At 37.6% G+C, this 27,571-nt stretch overlaps 1 protein-coding gene across 2 annotated transcripts in view; it reads right to left on the bottom strand.

Annotated features, from left to right (window-relative positions):
* Positions 1–1,849: 1,849 nt before the first annotated feature.
* Positions 1,850–27,571, bottom strand: part of ATP6V1C1 (ATPase H+ transporting V1 subunit C1) — a 38,189-nt gene continuing 12,467 nt past the window's right edge. Inside the window, exons 2-14 of one of the 2 annotated variants that reach the window (XM_024756611.1) lie at positions 26,468–26,542; positions 25,878–26,048; positions 24,544–24,611; positions 19,639–19,724; positions 16,726–16,820; positions 15,077–15,168; positions 13,794–13,892; positions 11,814–11,882; positions 7,530–7,622; positions 7,348–7,441; positions 5,600–5,697; positions 4,267–4,393; positions 1,850–2,481 (exon numbers count right to left, since the gene is read on the bottom strand). In XM_024756611.1, coding sequence (XP_024612379.1) covers positions 2,386–2,481; positions 4,267–4,393; positions 5,600–5,697; positions 7,348–7,441; positions 7,530–7,622; positions 11,814–11,882; positions 13,794–13,892; positions 15,077–15,168; positions 16,726–16,820; positions 19,639–19,724; positions 24,544–24,611; positions 25,878–26,009 — 1,149 coding nt within the window. In that variant the 5' untranslated portion in view covers positions 26,010–26,048; positions 26,468–26,542 and the 3' untranslated portion in view covers positions 1,850–2,385. The remainder of the gene's footprint in view (positions 2,482–4,266; positions 4,394–5,599; positions 5,698–7,347; positions 7,442–7,529; positions 7,623–11,813; positions 11,883–13,793; positions 13,893–15,076; positions 15,169–16,725; positions 16,821–19,638; positions 19,725–24,543; positions 24,612–25,877; positions 26,049–26,467; positions 26,543–27,571) is intronic. The other variant, XM_024756610.1, reaches the window with a different exon arrangement.

Raw genomic sequence — 27,571 nt, forward strand, 5'->3', positions numbered from 1 at the left:
ATGACTCTCAGAGTTACCTGAGCTCCATCCTAGAGGAGAATCAGCAGACTCCAGAGCAAACAAAGCAAGGCAAGCAACAGGAGCAGGCCCTCCCAGAAATGACAGCTGCCATCAACACGGACTGCAGCTCGGAGACTCTCAAACTGCTTTAACGCTGCGCTACAGACACAGACTGTATTCCTTACCCCACCACACACACACACACACACACACACACACACGCGCACACACACACATCACTACTTCTTTCTAACCTTCAGACTCCACAATGACTCACGCCTTGAAATTCCCAGGTTAAACACAAGTGGAAAAGGAGCTACTGGCCCTCTTCTAGGACCGTCCGCCCATGAATCAAGCTCTCCTCGTGCACCACTCCAAGCACTGGATGGGCCGCTGGATACTCAACCCGACAGACTATGAGGTGGGCACTCTACCTACCCCATTCCACCAAGGAGGGCGCGAGCGCTGAGACCACAGGGCTAACTGGTAGCAGAGCTGGAGTCTGGCTGCAGAGCTACTCACGCAGCTGCTCTGTGTCCCAGAGAGAAATGATAATCAAAGTCCCATAGTTCCAAACATATGCTGGAATTTTAAACCTGACACAATCCCCACCTACTCCTATCACAATAATACTTAAAGACTAAGGAAAACCTTCCAGTCATCGTGTGGGCCTAACAATCTTTTAATCATCAAAACACATCCCCCCATGATAGAGATTATACCCGTTTTACAAACACTAAGACTCAAAGAACACTTGCAAAAGAAGACAAAACCAGAATTTGTTGACATCAAGACCAAAACTTTTCAGCTTCCTCTTATCCAAAGAAAAACTGAAAATAAAACTGCATTCCAATCATGTCTTGAACTGAGAATTCTGACAATAACTTGGCAGTTATGTCAAAACTTTAAATATATATACCCTATGACCTACCAACCCTACTTCCAGGATCTTTCTTACAGAAATACTACTACGAATAAACAAAGACAAGGATGTTTACCGCATCAGCGGTTGTAAGAGCAAAACCAAAAACAAGGTGAATATCCATCCAGTTAGCTACACTGTGACACAAATACATGATAGAAAACCACTGTAGCCAGTTAAAAGAATGAGGTAGCTCTAGACACACTGACAAGATACCCTGGCTATACTAGTAAGCAAAAAAAGCAAGTGACAGAATATGTGTGATATGATCCTATTTTTATTTAAAAATAAACTGTGTGGATATATATGTTGTAGAGATACAGGAGAAGGCCTGAAAAACTATGTAACTTCCTTGCGAAGAAAAAACTTAGGGGCTAAGAGGGCTCGTCTCTCATGTTTTACTTCATAGAAGTCTGGATTTGTTTGAAGTTAACAATTACTTTTGACATAACAGTATACAATTTTGAAATAAAACAGATTTGAGAGGCTAATTTTCTAGGTGGAATACGGTAGTTTAGAAATGCCCTTAAAACGTAAATTTCTTTCTCCCATTTACAAGCCTGGGAGGGCACAGGAAGGGGAGCACTGCCACAAAATCCTCTTCTAAAAGCTCACTCGGGATGCTAACCTAAGTCTCATTTCAGAGGTTTGTAAGGTTAGCAATGCCTCTTTTCAGACTACATCAGAAATGACATCAATGTCAAGATGAAGGCAAAATTAACAATCTTAAAAAGGAACCATGTAAAATACTTAGACAAAACAAATGACTAAAACTGCAGAGTTCTACTATACTTTATTCAAAAATTGGCCCTACCTCCTAATTGAGAGACCTGAAAGTCTAGTGTCCAAATGTAAATACCCACCATGTGTTCAAAAATAATCTTCAAACTTGAACCGTAATCTATGGAAGTTACACACACCACAATCCACCTTTGCACAGGTAATTTTATTCTCTCCTGTGGGTGTCAAGTGCTCACAGATTGTAATTTGAAACATTCAGAAAGCACATACCTGAATATTGTCACATTTCTTTACATCACGATTCAATAACTATTAAACAATTATGTCTACTAAATACAGTGAACAAAATGGTATAACTGTTTACACCATTCCCTTGTACACAAGGCTTCTGTCACAACAGCAACAAATGGAATTAATGCATACCACAATATCGATGAAGTTAGACCTTCTTTTTAAATAAACTATTCTGTTTATAAATAAACTCTGATTTTTTTTTTTAGTACACATTTACAGACCTGATCAATAAAAAGAAACAAGACATATAGTTTCCTTTTAAAAACAAAATGTTGACAAATGGACCACTACGAGAGAACGCGAATAGGAAAGGGGGTGAGAAGCAAGCAAGGGGTAAGAGAGAGTTAAAAGTACAGCCATACTACAACCTATGTCTGTTAGCAAACACCGACACCGACATGAGGGCAGGGCTATCTGGGGGGCTCATTTTACTTGAATTCCAGCAAGTTGCAATCGATCTTGTAGTACACATAGGGGTAATATTCCTGTTGACTCAGGTTTAAGCCTGGAATATCCATAGGAGCCTATTGAAAAATCAGATGATTATTCAACTAAGTACTTAAAGAAATTAAACAAGAAAAAAAGTATTACCATTCATAGGCATACCTTGGAGATATTGCAGGTTCTGTTCCAGACCACCACAGTAAAGCGAGTGGTTTCCCAGTGCATATAAAAGTTATGTTTACACTATACTACAGTCTATTAAGTGTGCAACAGCATTATGTCTTGAAAAACAATGTACATACACCTTAATTCAAAAATACTTTATTGCTAAAAAATGCAAACCATCATCTGACAATGCAGGGTTGCCACAAACCTTCAATTTGTAAATTGAAAAGTGCATTATCTGTAAATTTCAATAAAGTGAAGCACAGCAAAACAAGGTATGCCTGTACCTTCTTAATGAACATCTACTCTGGGCTAAGTTTATATATTTTTGCTAATCTAATCTGAGTTTGGCATTGCTAACTCCATTTTGCAAATGAGAAAACAATCTCTGAAAGGCTGACTTGAGACCTCCCTGGTGGTCCAGTGGTAAAGAATCCACCTTACAATGCAGAGGATGCGGGTTCGATCCTCGAACTAAGGATCCCACATGCCACGGAGCAACTAAGCCCGTGTGTCACAACTACTGAGCTCACGGGCCCTGGAGCCTTCGCGCCACAACTAGAGAAGAGAAAATCCGCGTGCCACAACGAAAGATCCTGCATGCCTCAAGGAAGATCCCGCATGCCACAACTAAGACCTGACGCGGCCAAAAATAAAATTTTAAAAATAAATAAATAATAAATAAATCTTTAAAAATAAATAAATAAATAAAGGCTGACTTGCCCTAGGAAACAGAGTGAATAGTAAAGCCAGATTGAAGCACTCTCTGCCCTCAAAGCCTGTGTGTGTTTAACCATCACCCCACCATCCTTTCTTATGCATACTGTATAAAATTACTTCTTTAATCTCAGGCTTGGTGTACTGAGTTTAGGAGACACATGGCTTATAAAATGCTGGATAAAAATAAACCAAGTGTGATTTTTACAGATACCACTTATTACCTATGCATGTTGTAAGAATTTACTGGTAGGAAATTACGTATCGAACAGTTAGACTTCACATATTATCAACTCTACAAAATGCAGAGTCATTTCCTGCATTTTCTTCTATCAAGAAACCCTGATTTTTTTCATGGGTTCTAACTAATGCACATGTGAAATACTGCCGTCCTAAACTAAAGAGAAAAAAATCAGCAAGATATTGGAAAACAAAAACATAAAAGCCTATTACAATTTTAAACAACAGCAACAACGAAAAGCACACATACTATTTGTATCTTTCTGTTTAAAAAGAACACATAAACACATACCATTTTAGAGAAATGATAGTTCCCTTTAAAATGCTCATCTATTGACTCCACTACTTCTACCAAATAAAGTTACAATGACTACTTATTTTCTTGCTCTCTGCAATTTATAACTTTTGTAATAACTAGTATCACTGGTTGTGTGTGTATTTCTGCAGATATAAACATCGGATCTGCGAGAGGCCCGCGTACAGCCAAAAAAAAACCCAAAACACAAAAAAACATCGGATCTACAGCAAGGTAACAACTGGCTTTTAGAAATACCAAGAAGCAACTAGTAAAATGGGGTAAACAAGGTAAATTATTTGCTAAGCTATCAGGTAAATTAATTACTAACAAATTGAGAATCTTAAAGCAACTTTCAAAAGGTTAAATAACCTCTTATCTTCTTCCAATAATTTTTTCTGAAATTCATCCAGTTCCTCTTCTACCAGGTTGTCTAATAAATACTTACATCAATAATAGCTGCTGCACTGCTATCTAGATGTTTATACAATTCATATAATACTTCTCTTAGTTTCTTCATTGTTTTCTTATTGGGCTGAAGGAGCATTGCTTGGAAGTTCACTGGCAAGCCATACCTTATAAATAAGCAGAAATACAGGATGTAACACAAGCAAACATATGCAGAGATTTTCTTTTTAAAGCAAATACTCTCATACTCTTCTTTAATCACAGTTAATGGGGAAAGGGTACCTCACTTTAATGACCATGTTTACAAGTTCAACTAATATACACAGAAACTCAAACCTTCTCTGGTCCTCAATGTCCATTAGAAATCTTTCTTTAGGATGAGAGCCAACTGTCTACTAGGAATTACTTTTAATTACTCTTCAATTTTTAAGGTAATCTATGAATACCCTCAGCAGACAGTGGTAATCTGTAAACTTAGTACAGTGTCTCTAGGTATCTGCAGGGAATTGCCTCCAGGACCCCTATGGATACCAAAATCCACGGATGCTCAAGTCCCTTAAATAAAATGGTGTAGTGTTTGCATATAACCTACACATATCCTCCAGTATACTTTAAAATCATCTCTAGATTACCTATAATACAATGTAAATGCTATGTAATTAGTTGTAAGTAAAATGCAAATGCTATGTAAATCGTTGCTAGTGCTCAGTAAATTCAAGTTTTGCCTTTTGGAACTTTCTGGAGCTTCTTTTTCGAATATTTTCAACCTACGGTTGTTTGAATCCATGGATTCGGAACCCAAGAACATGGAGGGCTTTCATGATAATAAACAACATGAGATTACTACCCGTATCTACTATGAAAATTCAAAGAAATTTACAAATAGTGAGCATGACTGCAGATAAACATTTTGATATATTTCTAATATGAGCAACATGTACAGAGGATCACAAGATGATTGAGATTTTAAGTACCTCAAGATAAAAAAATATTTTAGGTTAACTGAAATGAGGACTTCAAATAAGGCATCGTTAGGTATACTGCGTACCAAACTACATAAAAAATATGTGAATGATCTTCTTTTAAACAAACACTGGCTAATATTTCATAATCTACATTTAACTTAAGTACATAATAAGAGAAGAATCAGAGAGCACAGCAGCGTGATCTCTTTCTTCAAACCCGGTATTAAGGGACAAGACCAACATGCACGTAATAAGCAGTATGACACTGACAATCTCTCCCTCACAACTGGCCCTTTGGTTTCTCCAAATCAATTTCCTATTAGTAGACTGTGTGTTTTAATAAAGAGGTCCAATGTAAAGGGATCTATAAATTCTTTAGTTCCAAGTTTCTCAATTAACTTCCTTTACCTCAAAACAGACTCAACAAAAACCCTCAACGCTTTTACATGAATCCACGCAATAAACGCCTCACTGAAATTCACTTTCAGCCACCGTACAAGTGGTCCCTAGAGAGAGAGAGAAAAAAAAAAAATCACCAAAAATTTGTCCTGAAAATGGCAGTTAGAAATCAGATAAATCAAGTATTTTTAAAGGAGCAACTATCCAGTAAGAATCTTTAGGAGCATTAAATCACATTATAATTCACTTTAAAAATGTTTCATTATTCTCATTATCTTGGATACTTTACCTTAAATTAGATGAAAAGATTAAGCCACTAGTCTGTAACCTCAGTAGATACAAAAATCCATTGACTCTACTCACTACACAGAAAAAGGTATATATATATATAATTATTATTATTTTCTTTCTGTTTTCTGGCCACACCACGTGGCTTGTAGGATCTTAGTTCCCTGACCAGGGATCGAACCCACGCCCCTTGCAGTGGAAGTGCAGAGTCCTAACCACTGGAGCACCAGGGAAATCCCAAAAAGGCCTATGTTTTAATGAAAGTCATTTAAAGTGACACAGAATATAGAAGTGTCCTTCTACAGGTTTGAAAACCAAAATATAAAAATCTAAATTTACTATCCAATACTCTTAAACATTTTATACATTTAAAATAGAATTCAATTACACACAACTTCTCAGGAATAACGAAAAATAGCTATGTAGTAAGTCCTTTAATATCCCTAGGTGTTAGTTTTCTCATCTGTAAAATCAGGGGGTTGATCTAGATCCCTAAAACCTGTTCATCATGTTCTAAATTTTTAATGGTTCTATTATGTAGTATATATTCTTTCTGAATTTAGTTATTCAGTACTTCTAAATAAAAACACTTCTTTAAAGAAACAAATGACAACTTATTACCACCTCTGCATACTTAAAAGACACACATGATCAGTTCAGCTAATAGTTATTTAGATAACATTATTAGGCTCATTTGGATGTAACAATCAATTTACGAAAAAAGGATAATACAACAAGGTGAAAGTCTCTGGTTAAAATATCTGTTCTTTAAAAGTGATCTGGAACTCCCCAACAAGTTGGTCTTATTTGACATTACTTGATTAGGGTTAGTTTTCTCCCAACTGAGATGCAATAGTTTATAAAGTACTTGGAAATAACTTTAAATGGAATGTGCTTTTATTTCCTCTTGCATTACAAGAGAAATACATTTTCACTCATCATGTTTCCCCTTCCAAACAAGCTTTAGTCTTCACAACAATCCTGCACTTGAGATGGCAAGAAAGTCAACGCCATCTTTCACTCACAATTCCATCCCTGTTCTCCACTGTGCCTAGAACATACTAACTCATCAATGGTTTAAATACAAATTCCTCCAATAAAAGACTGCATGCAGCATTAAAAAAATCTGCCTCAAAAAATGAAATTTCTTACTGAAGAGAGAGAACTACTACTTAAACTAAAATAACCCCTCACTATATGGGTATTAATTAAAACACTGCATTTAAAATTAATTTCTGATATGGACTTAAGGGGGGTTAATTTTAAGATAATATATTTTAAGATAAGGATTCACAGATCTCAGGTTGCTTAGAGAAAACTTTTGATTATTTAGTAGAAAAAAAAGCTAGAATCAAATGTCTCAAAAGCAAAATCAGAAAAGTTTTGTTTTCTTTTAAATTAAAGAAAAGCAGTACCACTTTTCCTTCTGCTTAACACTGATAGTATTACTAAGTATTAAAAACGCATACAAATTGCTTTTTCTTGTCGGTAGAAAGCCTGTTCATTTCTTCTTTGTCTGCTTTCATCTCCTCTTCATTATACTGGAAGTCACGAACGATGAATCTAAATTGGGGGGGGAAAAAAAACCAAAATTGTCCACACCATGTATAGGTGATCTAACAAATTAAAAAATAAAAAATTATAATCTTACTTGTTTTCCCTGGCTTTGTGTCTGAAGTCATCAACTGCCTTCCTAAACAAGGTGACATTACACAGGTAACTGTCTTGGTCCTCTGAGAGAACACTAGAGAGAGAAAGACCAAGTCCACTTAAAGCTTTATATTTATTGCTCACGTTCATATTGAGGGCAGAATTCAGAAACAGGGGCAGGAACAGACAGTAGGGTACGGCAGCCCTTCCCAAACCACTTCAGTGCTTTTCATCTGTACTGCCTCCACACTGAAGACACTCAGTGTTTATGATGTTTTTATTTACGGTGCCTTAACAGCCCCCTAGTGCATTCCTTCCTAACCAACAAAATTAAACATTAAATCAAGTAAAGCATCCAAACTCAAGAATCATGCTTTTCAATCTCTATCAGCACTAGGCCAGCTGAGGAAAAATCGTCCAGCACCTGGCTGGTTTCCAGAATCTCCTTACTTCCTTGCTAAGCACCCTCTTCTCTTCTGGTGACTGAATTCTCTCTTCCTCTCTCCAGCCCAGCCCTGACCCATGAGTCCCGGCCCACCCCTTTTAACTTGTGCCCTCTCAAAACTATTATCCTGCGTTCTTGTTCCCAGTGCCCATCAGATCTAAAGCAAGGTAGCTACAAAGTGGACAGAACTCGATAACAGACCTTTAATGATCCTCAGGTTTGCCACAACTGACAGTAATGTGCAAACTGACTGGGATCAAAACAAAGCCAAGGGACTTCTCTGGTGGCCCAGTGGTTAAGAATCCACCTGCCAATGCAGGGGACATGGGTTCGATCCCTAGTCCGGGAAGATCCCACATGCTGTGGAGCAACTAAGCCCGTGCGCCACAACTACTGAGCCTGCACGCATAGAGCCCGTGCTCCGCAACAAGAGTGAGAAGCCCACGTACCACAACGAAGAGTAGCCCCCGTTCGCCACAACTAGAGAAAGCCCACACACAGCAATGAAGACCCAACGCAGCCAAAAATAAATAAATAAATTTGTTAAGGGAAAAAAACAAAGCCAATTCCAACTTGACAGGCTATCTCAGATCCTAACAATATTCCACCACTATCACATTCACCTTTTAAACTTATCTTAACCTTAACTGATCTTTTTAACTTTAGTACTTTACTGTTTTGAAGGTCCATGCAAATAAAGGGGTGGGGGACCAGAGATGTGGACAACGTCAAATAGCAGGTTCCGTGACAGTGAAAAAGATGGAAAGAAGACTCAGGTTCAAGAGTTGGGTTACAGTTTAAGATGCCAGACATAAAGTCTTTCTAGAGGTTGAAGGTGAGGCCAAGGGAAAAGCTACAGAAATCAAGTGGAGATGACAGTCTGCGAGCTGCAGGCTGGGTCTCCAAACTCACTCTCTTCGCTTAGTTCTACTGCTGTGTAGAAACAGTAACACTAGCTCCTCACACACACAACCAGGCCGAGAGGAAACGAAAGGTCAACGCTTTTCGGCTGCCTCACGGCATTTTCAGTCTCCCATGGGCGTGGCAGTGCTTCTGGAGCCTACTAGCTCTTCCTGCTGCTTCTGACTTCTTACCTCTCTCCTAAGACTCGGTCCTGCCATCTGCTCTGTTCCCCAGTCAACCTACCCACTTCATTGCCAAGACATCTTTCCTGCTTTTCTTCGTAAAAGTTATCTTTGCAACCCCTGCTCCAAAACACAAAAGAAACTTTTCTTTGAACAATGGCTAGTGTCGTTTTTTTCTAGGCCTTCCTCGCTAGGATCCTCTGGTTCATCTGGAACTCTAGCTCCCAGAACAAAAGCTTCTGTGAAGCACCAATCAGTTTGTGGTGCTGTTTTTCCAACAGAGAAAAGGCCGAAGTCAACCAGTGACGTAACCCAACCGGATTATCTTAACAAGCAAAAGTAGACAGACAAAAAGCTAAGTGGTAATTCTGAAAATATAAGTGACAATCAACTCTTTCTGAACAGTTTTTCCAACAGAAAGAAGCAGAACAGCAGCTCAGCCTCTCAGTTTCTTTGGCCTTTAACTCTGACTTGGCATTTATACACATCCCTGCACTTAACCACCCAATGATGGCAATATTTCACATGGTCCAATCTTTCAAGATTTATGTAGAATATTTTGCAAATAGCTAGATTTTGTGTGTTTTTTAGGTGAAATTATTTCTTTCAGGTTTAAAGATGGTTTTTTTTCAATCCATTCTTCTTCCTCAAAAGTCCACTTTCATCTTCACTGCTTCCAAGAGTAAACCACTCAGGTATTGTGCCAAAAGGCAACAAGTGACAGTATTACTACTTGTAATTCACTTTAAAATAAAGCACTTAGAACAATGACCAGCACATAGTAATCACTCAAAAATGTTAGTTATTACGATAAGTGAAAAATCCAACGTCAAGTCATAGAGATCTTTCCTAAACAGAAGTACAAAATTCCAGACTAACCCACTAAAACCTGTCTGCCCCACGTGAACTAAGCCTCCTCTTCAGGTGCTGGCTGAGCTACTGCATTGTTCTCAATGACTAAATTTAAATAACTTTTCAAGTCAATGATTCCAAAAGTCTTTAGACTGATAAATAGGTGAACAGATGTTTTCACTGAGTGAGGAAGGGCTGGGGACTCTCAGGTGGTCAGTGAGCACTCAGGGGTCATTCAGAAGACAGATATTGCCTATACTGAACTGTTGGCATCTGAAATTTGTTTCCTTTTAACTACTAAAGTGATTTTTCAAAAGATGTAAGTCTGAAGTAATATTTCTAAAGTCCTTCTTTCCGAATAAACCTGGGCCTACACACCACTCCCCTGGACTAGGCTCACACACCACAGGGTGGGAGGACATTCTGTGTGCACTGGGTCCTTACTCTCCTCCTCTCCCTGCCCCCAAACGTAAAGACAACCTCTGTGACTTTTACGGTCTCCAGAGCACAAAGGTCTAAGAAGGTGTCATCTGTCAGGATAAACAGCTTCGGAGGAAAACCAGCATTAAGAGACAACCTCAATCTTCAGTTTACCACGTGAAGGGCCAGTGTGAATGGAAAGTATTCCCCCCAAATGGGAAAAAAATTCACAATGAGCACAGGTTTGTGGTTTCATTCTCAAAAAATCAACATTTGTGAAACTACAATAATCATATTACCTTCTACCTTATTATCTTATCAAGCCTTAAAAGAGCCTCATAATGTGTACAGGGAAGGTGTGATGCTCATTTTACAAAGAAAATGAGGCCCAGAGAAGTTAAAAGACTTACCGCAGGTCACATAGCAAGTTGGTAGCAGAACCAGCAATAGAACTCAGATCCCTGGGTCCAGGACTCTTTCCATTATACTAAGCTACCTCCCATATGACACAATGAAACTGGAAAAGAAAATATTTCATGGGCCTGGCCTTACTAACACCACTTCTTTACTACCACCTAGACCTTTCTTTCACCATGCTGACGGTATATATATATACACACTGAGGGATATATATGTATATACAAAACAATTCTTTGGGCGTGCATGTACACTGCACTTAATCTTTTCTTGAAGAATATCTTGTGTAGAATGGCAGAATGCAGGAAAAAATGACATGCTATGCAGTGTCAAGAGTGCAGGACTTGGAGTTAAAAGACCTGAGTTTTAGTCCTAACTCTGCCACTGCACACTTATACAGCCATATATACTTTAGGCAATGACTTAACTCTTCTGCATTTGTATTTCTTCATCTATGAGAAAAAGTATAACTGCCAAAACTACTTCATGGAATTGCTGTACATATTAGACAGTGAATATTAATCCATAAGTTTAAAATTGCTTAATAAAAGTTTTTTTTTTTTAAAGTACAGACTCAGTAGAATCTATGCTTACTGGAAAGTGATGATAAATATTTGCAGATCAACAGAGTACCCTAGTAGCCATTTTGGTATACTTCCTTTGCAAGATAAATGAGGAACTATAGACACACAGTAGGTATACAATAAATATTGAAGGAAGAATTTTGAGAGGGTAGCACAGCAGAAAAAGTACCACACCAGAGATCTGGGTTCTAGTTACAGCTCTGTCACTAATGAGATGTGTGACTCTGGGCAAACCACGTCACCTCTGTGGCCTCAAACTTCTACATCTATAAACATGAGTGGGTTGATCAGACTGTACAAAGGCCCTTCCAGGTCTACAGTAGCTAGAGTTAATATAACTCACTTATTTTTAAGGTGAAAATGATGGCTCCAAAACTGTAAAATTTACCACAAAGGAAAGATAAAGATATCTCCTATTCCAACATCCAAACTACCAAAGGAATTCTACGAAAGAAACAGGCTTTACAAAGACTGCTACTTACTTGCTAGACCTTGGAACTACCATTTCAGCTAACGTTTCATACTGCTTAATCCAGTCATTGTGGTTTAACCTGCAGAAAAGATACAATTAAGTTACCGGAAGAGAAAAACAAGTCCTACCTTCCTGCCGAGCCCAGAAAGAGAAAAAATTATGAGACAAATAGGAAATCCAACTATAATAGGTATACCTCAAATCTATTTAACAGCAACAAAAAAATCAAGTTTTGTACAAAGAATGAATTTCAAATACACTGAGTGGTAAAGCAGGAAATACAGCTCACCATCTCTTACATCCAGTAACTATTGCAAAAGAGGCACATTCTAGAGCTAAGTTTGGAAAGGAAGCAAAGCAAAATACAGAATCTAAATTACTTTCAAACTTTAGGGTTGATATACATTATTACCTCACCAAAAAAAGAAAAAAACGAAAGAAAGAGAGAGAAAAGCCATGCTGAAATCACTAACGTTTCTATTCAGTGACTATTATGAACAGCTGGGTAAAACCACATTTACCAAAAGCACAGAGTACCAGAAAGCACTGAGTAAACAAAGTGACAGTAAACCAAGCTGCCACAGATCACTGTGCAACAACCTTTCTAGAGACCACTGGCTTTTGTGGGTGTGGCGAGAGATGATTATATATGCAGTACAAAATTAAGAATTGTAGTATCTATAGCCAGGATAGTGAATAATCCATTATACAAGGTATCCTAGGTCCTATCCGAGGTTTCAAGTACAGTGCACAGAAAACTATGAGAACTTCTGGTCTTAAACACAAATTTTAAATAAAGGTTGCATGAGACAAATCTGTTATCTGGGCAAAGGTTATTTTCCTGTATAAGTATAAAAACACAAAGACAGAGAAATTTTTTAGAAATAGTGTTCTACTATTCTGCAGTAAGGGGTAAAAAGCAGAAGTAAGGTAATACTGTAGCCACTGAAATTCAGTGGAGGTCCTTTCCCACCCCTTTCCAGTAGGCATCATTTTCTAATATTCCCAGTTTCCTAACCAGACAAAAATGCAGAGCACAGCAAAGAAAGATTTCATGAATAATGCTCTGAAGAGTCCCCAAATCTCCCATCCCAGTTTGGATCCCCTGAAGATTCCCTGATAATGAGATTTTAGTGTAAGTCAGAAGTGAAACCATTAACAGTGTTTCTTTCCCTCTCTCCCTCTCCCTCTCTTTCTCTCTCTTTCTCTCTCTCTCTCTCTCTCTCTCTCTCTCTCTCTCTCTCTCTCACACACACACACACACAGACACACACACACAGTTCTAACCTTCCAAAGGTTTCATTTTACCAAGATTACCAAATATTAATTAAAACAGAAGGCCTAATCTAAAGGAGATTTCAAAGGATAGTCTAACCCAGCAAACTACACCCATAACCTGTACGCCTGTTTTTGTAAATAAATTTCTACTGACACACAGCCATGTTCATTCATGTACATACTGTGTGTGACCGTTTTCAGCTACAACCACAGAGTTGAAGTGGCAGAACTGAGTAGTTGTATCAGAGACCATATGCCCTGCAAAGGGTAAAATACTTACTATCTGGCCCTTTGCAGAAAAAGTATGCCAAGCTTTTATCTAATCCATCCTTTGCTTCTTAGAGGGCTTAATTCATCCTAACCAATCATCAAATATTTTTCAGAAAAAGAAATAGCTCCCTGTTTTGAAAAATCTAAGAACAATATTTCTTTTAAGTCCAATAATTTAGCATTACTTAATTTTTTAATGGGCCAACTGTACTAAGCAAATGTTGATCTGGAATATCAATTTATAATTGACAGCTCTATTACCAGGTTATGAACTAAATTCTACTGTATGTGCCATATGAGTACATGTTGGTTGACAGAGCAAATGACAAGGTGATACTCCCTTTACACTTGGGTTTATGGAAAACTTCAAATTACAATATCAGACACTAATATTTTTCTTGTATTTTAACAGGTAAAAACCTTCTGTAATAAAAAGACATACTTGGGAACCACGACCAGTAATGTGACGAGATACTCTGAGTCAAGAACAAAGTCATCCTTCTTCACAATTTCTGCTAGACTTCTAGTTAGCAAACTTCCTCTGAGGAATAAGAAAAAAATCATTAGGCTGATAATGATGTGCTTCCAGAACACAAGTAAAGAAACAGCAGGCTAATTATAGTCACATATACTATATATACATCTCAAGAGAGGGATGAGCCTGAGTTAACATTTTATTTTATAAGAAGTCAAAATTTAGGTGAATATTTCCCACATCCAAACCCGAAGAAATGTAAACATTTTATCAGAACTTGCCTCTAGTGTCTCCCTTTGTGTTTGCTTTAATTATTATAACTCAGCTCTTCTCTTGATTACATATATAGTATCTTAACTGAGAAAGTGTTATTCATTAGGTATCAATTAAAGTCTACCTCATCATAATTATGAAATCATATCATCTAAGCACAACCTTTGATTTTCCTCCCTCTTCCTGGGTATCAATTTTGGTTAGTTAACCCAATAATCAACTCTTTTAACACAGTCTTCATTTGGTCTCCTAGTACATTTCACAGTGAAAATGACTTGCCCTGTTTGCACCACTGACAGTATCCAACCAACTTTCTCTCTGGGACATGAATGCATAACTGGAAGAGTTAAGTGCTTAAAGCTATACTTGTAGTAGTCATACTACAGTGATATTAACCAAAACAGAAGTGGTCTATTTTAAGAAAACCTAATATGTAAAAAATCAAAACTTGGAAAACAGAAAAATTAAAGAATGAGTATTACATTACAAAAGGATTCTTCTATAGAATTCTTTTAAGCAGCAGATAATTGCTATGTAATTAAACTATCATTTGATTTAAAACAATTAACTTTAGATAATTTTCAGTGAAAAACCAGATGGATAAAGGGATAAACCAGGACCCAACTCACAAGTATTATGTATGAAACAAGTATAATAAATCAGCCTCACATCTGTGTTTTGACTAGCCTGAATTAGTGAGCTTTTCTCCATGAAGTGAAAAAAACACCATTTTGATTATAGAAACAGCACAAAGTGGAACTTACTAACCCCTAACAATAGTTCATTCAGTGTATGCTAGAATGCGTCCCCAATTCTATTTTTTTTTTTTGGCTGTGCCGTGAGGCACGCGGAATCTTAGTTCCCCGACCAGGATTGAACCTGCACCCCCTGCAGTGGAAGCACAGATTCTTAACTACTGGACCTCCAGGGAAGTCCCTCCCAATTTTTAATTATTTACATATACTTGACATGCTTACGCATTCTTTCGTTCCAAATTCTGAAGATTCCCTTTCAGGTTGTTATATGCGGATGCTCGAGATTTCAGGTCATTGTCAATCTGAGTCACTCCCTTTAAAGAGAAAAACAGAAAAAGGGAATATTTTCCTAAACCTGCCTCTACTAATACAATCAAAGTAGCTGTGCTTAAACTTTAAAAAACAAAACACCACTAGTTCCTGATGTAAAAATATTCTATTATTTTAAAAGCATGCCTTTAAAGGTCATTAAAAGACAAACCTACTTCATTTTTAATAACTATGGTAATTTTCATATAATCTTTTCTATTAAGGATAATGTTTTAGTCTACATGTATTTTAATTATTGTTACTATATTACTTCTTAAACCACGTAAATGGAATCTAGGCCACTGGTTACAGAGATAACTAATTAAAAGGCTTTAAAATACAAGTTTCAAGGATTAATTTCCAAAGGAACTAAATCACATAGAGTTTTGCTGTTCACAACACCACTACTCTTCCACAAAATATTTTTGCAATAAAATTAAAATTGTGTTTGAATTTATTTATAAATGTTACACAAGCTGATTTTTCAAAAAGATGAGTAAAACTACTAACAACTTAGGGAGAAAACACAAAGCAGTAGATTTAATGTTTGAGGAACTAATTTCAACTCAGCTCTACCATCACCAGCTGTGTGGCACTGGGGTAAACTACTTCACCTCTCTGAGCCTCTTTCCTCAACTATAATAGTATCAGGAAGAAGACGACTAAATCCTTGATAAGGATCAAAAGAAAACAAGGCTCACAGTAAGAGCACCACTTTATATTATCTGACTACTCATTTTCATTAAATTATATGATGACTTGAGTTAAAATCCTTGATACGCTATTCATTTACATTTAACCATAGAGCACAACGTACAAATAAAGCCAGTAGGAGCCAAGGAAGTCTGTCCAGATGATTTAAACCATACTTTTCATCCTAGCCAGGTCATAGAAATGTTGTCATACAATTAATAGGTCCTTGTCTACTGCCTCATTATAGTTTCAGGTGAGACTTTTACATTTTTCTCTCAAGCTCAAGGACTTTGAAACATAAAAGGAGCTCTTAATTCAGTGAATTCATGGTTGGGCTTTAACACCTGTGGGCTCCCTGAAACTGTACATAAAATCATGTGGTACAAGAATACGGGCAATTTTTCTGGGTAGAGAATCAATACTGAACATCAGAAGGGAAGGTGTCAGAGAACCCATAAAGTTTAATCTGAATCAGTACTGTACACAAACATACTTAAGTTACCATTACCGTACATCTGAATGATTCATAAATCTCTAATCTATTCCAACTTCCTGTTCTCTGTGATCTCAATTATGCTTCAAATTTATATAAATAACTATAAAATTTTAAAGTTACTTTTCTTATTCAAACATTGTTGATGCAACATTTAACTTAACTACCTAAATAAACTACACAATTTGGATAATGTACACATGAAAGTGTTATCCTTTTTTGACACCTTTTTTTTTTTAGTAAAACTGCAGTAAGTCACATATAATTAAGCTGCCCTGTCAAAACCTAAATTAGAGTATGTAATAGCTAAATACTTATAAAATAAATAAAGCCACTATAAATCAATGTGTCCTACCTGTATCATTTTTTATCTTACCTTGGCAATTATTTCAGAAATATTTTTCAGGGACTGCTTGATTGGATATTTAGCCATGTCCCATTGAAACCTTGTTATATAAGTAACCAAGTCAACTGAAATAAGGGAAGAAATTAATTACTGAGGAGAAGCAATAGAATTTTTTATAGTTTGCTACACAGTAATAGGTTTCAGTGCTGAAACTGGCATTAAGAAAATCAGTAAAGATGTCATCATTTGTGAAGAGTCCTGGTTAAGTAAATGTGGAACTGTATTAAGTAACATGGATTAATCAAAATTTTTACCTTGTAATCTGATTGGATCTCTTCTCCTTACTCAAAATTTAATATATATTAAAATGTTCCTTTCTAATCTGATGACTTAATAAATGGAATATGTACATACCCATGATATGCCTCATAGGTAGAAGAAAGAGACACAAAAAGATTAAGAATCTACTTCAGGGGACTCCCTGGTGGCACAGTGGTTAAAAATCCACCTGCCAATGCAGGGGACACGGGTTCGAGCCCTGGTCCAGGAAGATCCCACATGCCGTGGAGCCTGTGCTCTAGAGCCCGCGTGCCACAACTACTGAGCCCGCGCGCCTAGAGCCCGTGCTCTGCAACCAGAGAACCCACAGCAATGAGAAGCCCACACACCGCAATGAAGAGTTGCCCCCGCTTGCCGCAACTAGAGAAAGCCCACGCGCAGCAACAAAGACCCAACACAGCCAAAAATAAATAAAATAAAATAATTTTTAAAATAATACATTAAAAAAAAAACCCTACTTCAAACTGTCTCCTCAATAAGTAGAATCTGACAAAAGTATGCTCTTTCTTTGCAACTTACCCAAACAAACTGAAAATGAACTTGTCTGTTAAAACCCTGTGATGACTGTTTCTAGGAGTCTATATTTCAGTAATCTTCAAAACATGGACCTTTGCACTTTCAAATGCCAAGAATAAGAAATGCAGAGCTTCCCTGGTGGCACAGCGGTTGAGAGTCCGCCTGACGATGCAGGGGACGCGGGTTCGTGCCCCGGTCCGGGAAGATCCCACATGCCGTGGAGCGGCTGGGCCCGTGAGCCATGGCCGCTGAGCCTGCGCGTCCGGAGCCTGTGCTCCGCAACGGGAGAGACCACAACAGTGAGAGGCCTGCGTACCGCAAAAAAAAAAAAAGAAATGCGAAGCCAAAGAGACACTCAACCACTAATTCCCTGAAAGTGTGGTAGTCAAGATGACTTTACTCCTCAAGTCTGATGGGACCAAGGTCAGGGAAACCAAATGTCAATTATGGTTAACTGGCAAAAGTAATTCATACCAAAATATCTTTTCTCCTCAACTTCTCCCTACATAATACCAGCGAGTCAACAACATAGATGGTATCTCCAAAAGCAGTTTTGGATGCAATGTCCCCTAGACTGTCATCCTCCATTCGGCCTCGCAGACTGACCGCCCTAGTACATCAGGTACCTAGAGACCAGTGAAGGCACCTAAGTTGTCAACACACCTAACTTTCGTCCTGCCCCCAGCCGCACGTTAACAGACACAGTAAGCAGCTCAGGATCGCTATTATTAGCAAAGAGTAAAAATAAACTACTAAAAATTTTTTTTTTTACTGATTAAGTACTTCTGAGCATCTATTATTTGCAAGGAGAAGAAATGAGATTAGAGAGACACTGGATTTAAAATACAGTGACTGCTGAGAGTTTAGCCAAATCTCCATACTGCTGCCTCAGCATCCATTTCTGTGTGGCCAAGTAGCCTACAGGGGCCTAGAAGTTATACTAGACAACAGCCTGCAATCACAAGTAGATGTAAGCTCCTGATATGATTTCCCTGATATGACCCTATGAAAAGCGCTCTCTGCTGCTGCCCAGGGCCTCCCCTGCTAGTGTACCCTTTAGGTAAGACCCCCTCGAAGTTAACCGAAACCCTTCTTTTTGGTTTGAATCAACCAACCTGGACTTGGCTTGGGAACCCCAAAGCACTCCACTCACGGACCCTAATAAAGGTATGTGCCCCAGGTCCCGCCGCTCTCCCTCTGCCGGCACCCTGTCTTGACCTCCCTGCCTTGCCCCCCTCCTCCAGGACCTGTGAGTAATAAACTTCTCTATTTCTCTTTCCCTTGTGGTTTTTTGTTGAACCATGGCTCACCAACCCATGACACCCCAGGGCTTTACTTAACAAACGTTAATTTAACCAAGTCACATCAGTGACCTTTATTTATCACAGTAGGCAATATAGGACAGAAAGAAAGGAAAGGGTTGTTTCTTATCATAATGGCATATCACTAAAGATCAGCCTAATTAAAAATGAAGCAAGTGCTAAAGTGATATTTCAGGAGAAAACAACAAATGCAAGTATAAATGACAACAATGCGGTGGAAACCATCTTTATAAAGCCATTATTACATAGAGCAAACTACGTAAATACTAGTTTCTAGCTATGGAGAGGTCGGTGGTAGACTATTTCTATGGGTACTAAAGAAATGTCACATTCAAATCTGAAGGGAGGAGGCATTACTCTGCAATAAAATTAATCATTTTTATTGTAAGGATTTAGAAGGTGGATGCTATTAAATACAAAAAGCTAGAGAAAACAAGTATTCAACTGGAACAATGCTGAGAGACATAACTTGGAAACACAGTTGTTAATGGGAGTTGACAAATAGATTCTGGAAAGAACTAAGGTAAATCTTTATAATATTGCTTTTGGAAGGATCCATATCATAAACTATATTATATATTATGTAGGATGGTCTTATGAGAGGTTGTGTCTCAGAGGAAAGAATGTAACTGGCAATATCACCAAATTCAGTAGTAATCATTCTATTTTAATGGCTTTCTATTGTATTTAATATCCTTACCTATAAACCTTTTTTAAGTCGTTCGCTTTATAGAAATCAATTGCAAATCATGAAACATTAGCTTACCTCCATTGGCCAACAAATTCTCCTGAACTTTATCTTTACTATCCTCCAATACGTCAGCCATATACTGAGCCACTTTCTTAACCACCCTTGGGAGAAAAAAAAAAAAAATCAACAATCACTTTCAGGAAAACAACCTAAATTCCATACTATACAATAAACACATTACATAAAGACACGAATTTGACTCTATCTGTATAATATAGAACAAATGGGTCCTAACTTCTAAAATAATGTTTTAAGGACAAAAAGCACCAAGATCTTATTACATGTGTCAAACTCAACTGAGTAACTGTAGTTTTAAGGAGACCACATGCAATATGTTTACCAAGTCTGAAAAGAAAGTAGTGGAAAGCTAGCGAGAATAAGCTGAAAAACTGGGCAACAGATCTCACCGCACTGCAAAAACAAAGGGGGAAGCAGGAGCTTTCATTCACCAGTTATGTGCTTCCCCTTAGGACAAAAGGGATCCCACAGGCAATAGAATACAAGCAACGGTAACAATGAAGAATGCGGTCCTACACTACTTATTCATTAACTATTTATTGAGCATCTACTATTTGAGAGAAACAATCTAAAGGGGTAACCATGGTGCCCAAGCTACTGAGGCACCTGCATATCACCTTCTCGATCCCTTCACTTTATAAATAAAGACACCCCCAGGTATGAAGAGAGTAAGTGACTTAGCCCCAAAACTCACAAAACCAGTTCCCAGCAGAGCTGTGACTAAAAACGTGGTGTCTTGACTCTGGAGTCTGGTGTTCTTTCCCCCATTCCTTGTCTGCCTCTGGGCCGTGGGTGGGATACAAAAGTATACGCCAAAAATCTAGCTTCCCATTGCTTAAAATCAAAATGGAAAGATACCAAAAAAGATGGATGACTAAATACAAAGCCATCTGTGGTGAGCGCCAGCTGAGATGACCAGGCTACAGACAGAAACGCATAAAGGAAAAAGACTTCACTTCCAGCTACTGTAATCAAAAAAGCATAACGGATCAGGAGCAGGGCAATGAAGGACAGGAATGGTTTTGAAAGGCTGATTAGGTGGGAAGAATGTATATTCTTGCCACAGGGCATCATATTGAGTCAAGATCCAGAGAGATAAGAAAAGCAACGAATGATGAGGGGTCCAGACTGCCGCGAGTGTCGTGCTCAGGAGAAAGGAGGTTGTGCTAGGACGGCCGGCTGGGGCCAGACTGCAGGTAGATTGCCTCTGATGTCAGCCTTTAGGGAGAGGTGTAATATGGTCAAAACAGGACTTCGGACAATTTCTCCAATAACTTTGTGTTCAACAACAGGGAGTGTAAACTGGAAGACAAATTAAGAAACTCCTGCAACATGAATCAATAAGGGCCAGAAAAAAGCAACAGAAGGACAAAATGTGAATGACAATCCTATGCGGAATGACCTCAAACCTAAGAAAGTGGAACAAATTCAGAAAAAATGATGTAAGCCGTAAGTCTTCAACATGTTTAACTTGGGATTTGTCCATACCCTTGGCTGTGTCTCCAAAATTCACCCATTCCTTCACAGAAGACAAACCATTATTCCTATATAAGTTGACGAGCATCTTGTAAACAGAACCATCTGCTATGAACATTCCAAAATGTGCATGTTCACTACACTGTAAATCAACTATACTTCAATTTTTAAAAAAAAATGTGCATGTTTACCACAGAAATGGTTCAGAGTGTAGAACTGCCTGGTGTCAAATTTATCAACTTAACATCGCATAACTCAGACCTTGACAATCTCCCTATGCATCTCTACAGGAGTATCCATGACACACGGTCACCTTAAAAAAAAAAAAAACAACAAAAAACAAACTGCTCTAATGATTAGATTACTGAACAAGTATAAACTATAATTTACTCCACCACAATGTTCAGAGTTTAAAAACTGGAACACTCAGTCATTAAGCTAGCATCTGTCAATTCTACCTAAGTCTAACAACCATACGATTTTTAAATTCCTCTTATCTTTCAGGAAGACTGATACAAAGACGAGATTGCGTAACAGTGCAGAAAAGAATAGCTGACAAACTGCATAGGCAACTTGCAATGCTTCTGACCAAATGAACTGCATTTGCCCTAAATACTTACTTCCCTAAAAAATGTGCGCAAACCTTAAACTATACTCAGGACATCCCACTGATGATTTAAAGAAAGATCTAGAGAGCTATTGAGGTGATTAATAAGGATCCAAGTAAGTGTTAATAATTATATTCTCAGGAACCTCCCTTCTCACTGTCCTCTTCGTTGTCATGACCTAACATTGCAATGAGGCTGGTGGGACTGCAGAAAGGAAAATCACCTCGGGGCGGGGGCAACCACGAAAAGTTTACTTAATTAAAAACCTATAATCAAGAAACCAAGAGACAAAAAACTGACTGATGGTAAGAACTGAGACTATCATCAAAAATTATTTTCACATTTGCTCTACTGAATGCATGGAATTATTAACCCTAACAGCAGTTTGTTACTTTGGCTTTCATCCTCTCTTTTCCATTTTTATTGCCTAGTGCCTGCCCTTAGCTGACGTTTTCAATATCTCTTGCGTAATCTACTGTAAAACTAGCCCTCAACTGGCCTTTTGCCTCATGAGTACATCTTTAGGTCTATTTATTTACTTACCACATATTGTTATGTCAAAAGATCTCTCTGCAACACCTCAGCCTCTACTACCAGAGTACTGCATTATGGTGGTTCTATCAATTCAGAAAAGCATAACAGCATAAACAAGGAAACCCTTCTGCACAGATTTTGAGATTAAGTTCCCCTCTATTCAGGTCTGTTCCCTTAAAGCTTTAATCAGAGGTACATTTCTAAGATTCTCCAAAATTCTGGTTTTTTACAAATTATACCTATTTACCTAAGCCCTAAGTATTTAGAAAGCTCTGTACGTCAAGAGTCAAAGGGATTATAAAAATTCAGAAAGTTACTAAGGATCCCATACCCATCTTCAGCTAAAATACACAGTAACTGAATTACAAGTGACTAAACCTGTAGCCTAGAAAAATCTTTTATTGTAACTGAATTTTGAAGACAAAATCATCACCAAATAAATCTTCAAATAAATGGCGTAACAGCCCATGTTCATGAATCAAAGACATAATATGTCATGATGGCAATACTGCCCCAATTATCTACAGATTCTACATAATCCCCATCAAAATTCCAGCTGACTTCTAGCAGATATTTGACATGGTATTCCTAAAATTCAAATGGAAATGAAAGGAACCAAACAGCCAAAATAATCTTGAAAAAGACAAAGTTAAGTTGGAGAGCTCACACTTCCTAATTTCAAAACTTACTACAAAGCTGCAGTAAAGAGGGCAATGTGGTACTGGCATAAGGACAGGAATATGGAATACAAATCAGAGTCCAGAAATAAACCCTTACATTTATGTTCCATGGATTTTTGCAAGGGTGTCAGGACAGTTCAATGGAGAGAGAATAGTCTTTTCAACAAATGGACAACTGGATATCCACATGCAAAAGAATGAAGATGGACTTCTCCCTACCACCATATACAAAATTCACTCAAAATGGATCAAAGACCTAAATGTAAAAACTAAAACTATAAAACTCTTAGAGAAAATACAGACATAAAACTGTGTGACCTTGGATTAGGCAATGTTTTCTTCCATACAACATCAAAAACACAAGCAACAACAAAAAAGAGATAAATTGGACATTAAAATTAAATGTTTTGTGCTTCAAAGCACACTATCTAGAAAATGAAGACGACCGACAGAATGGAGAAAATATTTGCAAGTCATATCTGATAAGAGTTGTATCTAGAATATATAAAGAACTCTTACAAGTCATTAATCAAATGACCAATAAGCCAATTAAAAAACAGGCAAAGGATCCAAACAGACATTTCCCCAAATAAGAAACACAAATGGCTAACAAACACATGAAAAGATGCTAAACGCATTATCAGCCATCAGGGAAATGCAAATCAAAAACACAATGAAATTCTCTTTAATATCCACTAGGATGGCTATAATCAAAAAGATGGATAGTAACAAGTATTGTCAACAATGTGGAGAAATTAGAACCTTCGTACACTGCTGGTGAGACCGTAAAATGGGACAACCACTTTGGAAAACAGTCTGGCAGTTCTTCAAAATGTTAAAAGTACAGTCACATTGACCGAGCAATTCCACTCCTAGGTACATACCCAAGAGAAATGAAAACACATGAGCTCACGAATACTTGTACACAAATATTCATGGTAGCATTATTCATATGAGCCAAAAAATGGAAACAACCTTAATATCCATCAACTGATGAATGGATTAACAAAATGCAGTATATCCTCACAACGTAATATTATTTGGTAATAAAAAGAAATTAAATGTTGATACATGCTACAACATGGATGAACCTTGAAAACATTACACTAAGGAAAAGAAGCCAGTCACAAGAGACCACATATTGTATGATTCCATTTATATGAAATGTCCACAAAAAGCAAATGTGTAGTGTCAGAAAGTAGGTTAGTGGGCAGTGGGGTTTAGGGAGTAACTACTAATGGAAACAGGATGTTTATGATAGTGGCAGGGGGATGAAAATGTACTAAAATTGATTGTGCTGATGGCTGCACAACTCTGTGAATATATGAAAAATCACTGAATTGTACACTTGAAGTAGGTGAACTGCCTAGCATGTAAATTATATCTCAATAAAAATATTAAAAGGAGTCACCATTTTCACACGTCAAACAGCTGTATTTTATTGCACGTTAATTATATCTTCATAAAGTTGATTTACAAAGAAAAGTCATTGTTTTCTAAAACCATTCCAATAAGCAGAATACACATGTGATAATAAACCCAATGCCCCCGTAGCCTAATGGCGACTCTCATTTTGCTCTAGCCTATGCATATAAATACATTACCCTTCTACAAATGCATCCAGTTTAGCCAGTTCATCAGACAAACCAACCAAGACGTCCAGTGTGCCAACCTAGAAGGGAAAAACATTTCATTACTGAGATTTCATCCTGTTTTAAACAGGGTAATACAACATCTTGATTTGAAGGGCCTGCAAATCTTAAGTTCTCCTTATTTCATAATATGCAAGTGTGGTTAAAAAATGTTTGCTAGACACTGCAAAGCTATTTATATGTACAAGCTAATCCTCTAATTCATGGGCACAGCCACCACTTAGATGTGAAGATTCCACAAGAGCAGGCCTGTGCCTCTGCTGGTCCTGCCCAGTGGCAGTGGATCATTTGAAGTCATGGTTTACAAGAGCAGCTCTTAAGCAGGGGTCCAGGGTTGTGCATCAGAGCATCAGTAACTGAAATTGTGGTGTTTCTTTTTAAAGGAAACTTTAGGATTATTATTATTTTTGGCCGCGCTGCATGGCACACAGGATTTTAGTTCCCTGACCAGGGACTGAACCCGTGCCCCTGCAGTGAAAGCACGCAGTCCTAACCACTGGACCACCAGGGGATTCCCTGTAATTGAATTTGTACTCAACACTGTGTATGTGTAAATGAGCGTGTTTTGGAAGAAATGTCCACAGTCTATATCAGTGTATCAAAGGAATTCGTAAGTCCCAAAATACTAAGAACCAGTGGTTTTAAGTATTTCTTAAATGAGTGTTGTATGTAACTGCCTCATTTGGTTAACCAGAAAAATGTAAGTATCATGATTTTTCCATTCTTTACAGAAGTTCAGTCAACCGATTACTGGCAGCCTGCTTCACTTAGAGGCTGCTACATTACTGATGTTTAATAAATGTTAAATAGATAAACTAGATTAAATAACTAGGATAGATTTGCCAAGTATAATTAAAGAGGTGAAATGGTAAAACATTTACAACATCAGTGAGTATTACACAAATTTAATAACAGAAAAATGGATTCACTGTGATATATAAGAATATATAGTCCCAAGATTTTTCACTTCTAAAAATCATATTTAAGTAATACACCGAGTATTTTCATAAGATTTCTCATTAAAATTTAAATTATAATTTAGAACAGCACAAAAGTTTAGGGAAAATGTTATTTTGTTTTGGTAGTTTCCTTCAAGACATCTCAATTTCCTTATTATCTAAAATTTGAAGATCAGAAAGAACAAGATAAGTTTTAAATTATGCCAATCCCTAGAGATGAGAGAGTTTTCTTTTGAAGGAACCTGGATATCTCATTTCTACCGAAAGGTAAGCAGAGACAACTGTCCTCCCCTTCATGGTGAACAATTTTGCACAGCACAGTTTTACCTTTAAGTCAGGAATGTTGAACTTTGAAGTAACTGCAAGATTGTTGTTCTTCGTAGTTGCCGCATGCAATTTCTCCCATGTTTGCTGACATGTTTTCTCCCCAGGAGCTGATATAAGCCAGAACTCAGTCATGTTGGTTACCAGATATTTCTTCCAAAATCAAGAGAGACTCTGAAATGTAAAACAAAACAAACTAAAAGTACATTCAATATCACTTGTTTCTAAATTATTTCAGAGTGATAAGCATAGCCTGTTGCAAAACTATCAATAATTCAACACTGGCATACAATCCTAAGCAAAGTCAAATCTACTTACCTGGATGTAAATCATATAAATGGTAAATGGTGATTTTTTTATGATACTAGGAAAAAGAGATGATAAAGACCTAATACATGAAGTACATAATTTTTTTAAATTACAAAACATCCTAAAATGGGAATTAGTCAAGAAGTGAGACTACCCAAAATATCAGCCACCAACAGTTTCATTCCACAAAAGAAGGTGGGAGAGTCACAAATTTATAGGTTTATCTTAAAATTTTAAAACATAAAACCAAAATAGGAAGTAAAAAAAACATGCATAACTCTTACCTTTGAAAAAGAATTGAATCAATGCATTTGAACAGTAGCCACCAAATAAATTTGCCACATCTGGCTTAGCAAATCCTACAAGGTCAGCCAAATTGGTGGTTAATTTTCATCCATATTCAATCTAAGGGAATCTCCTCAATCTCTAGCGTATACTTAGTGGCCATCAAACGCTTACAAATTTGCAAAAAAAAAAAAAAAACTTTACAATCAACCTTGTAAATCAGTCTCTTATTTAAAATATGACTTGGGGCAGGGAGGGATGCATAATACAACACGATTGGATCTGAATTAAGAGGCTGTGGATCTCCCTTTCCAGAGTTCCATTAAGACAAAACCAACCCTCTTCCACAATCTTTCTCCCTCTCCCCTTTTCCCTCTCTCCCGGACACACACACACACACACACACACACACACACACACACACACATACACATGCACACACACATGCACACACGCGCAGAGAAAAACAAAGTCCAAAACCAAATCTACTCAGGATCTAAGTAGGTAAAAAACACAAACACAGAAGAACTCATAATTTAATAGTGTCATTATTTCTACTTTAATATGCTTTCATTAGAACCACCATAAACTTTCTACTACCACTGCTTGTTTAACCTTTCCTGAAATTTGGAGTCTTAGGCAGAAAATAACGATCTTACAAAGTTGTCCTGATAATCAATCAAATAATGAATATGAAAGAACTTTGTAAATTTAAATTTCCTTTAAAATGTAAAATATCATAGTTAATCGCAATGGACTTTCATAATTTCAAAAGACAACTGAAATTAAAGTAATCCTACCGGGCTTCCCTGGTGGCGCAGTGGTTAAGAATCCGCCTGCCAATGCAGGAGACATGGGTTCGAGCCCTGGTCCGGGAATATCTAACATGCCGTGGAGCAATTAAACCCGTGGGCCACAACTACTGGGCCTGCACTCTAGAGCCCGCAAGCCACAGCTACTGAGCCCACGTGCCACAATTACTGAAGCCCGTACTCCTAGAGCCCACGCTCCGCAACAAGAGAAGCCACTGCAATGAGAAGCCTGTGCACCACAACGAAGAACAGCCCCCGCTGGCCAAGACAAGAGAAAAGCCCGTGCGTAGC

Source organism: Neophocaena asiaeorientalis, unplaced genomic scaffold (genome assembly GCF_003031525.2).
Source record: "Neophocaena asiaeorientalis asiaeorientalis breed wild unplaced genomic scaffold, Neophocaena_asiaeorientalis_V1.1 scaffold29, whole genome shotgun sequence".
In the NCBI taxonomy this organism is placed as follows: Eukaryota; Metazoa; Chordata; class Mammalia; order Artiodactyla; family Phocoenidae; genus Neophocaena; species Neophocaena asiaeorientalis.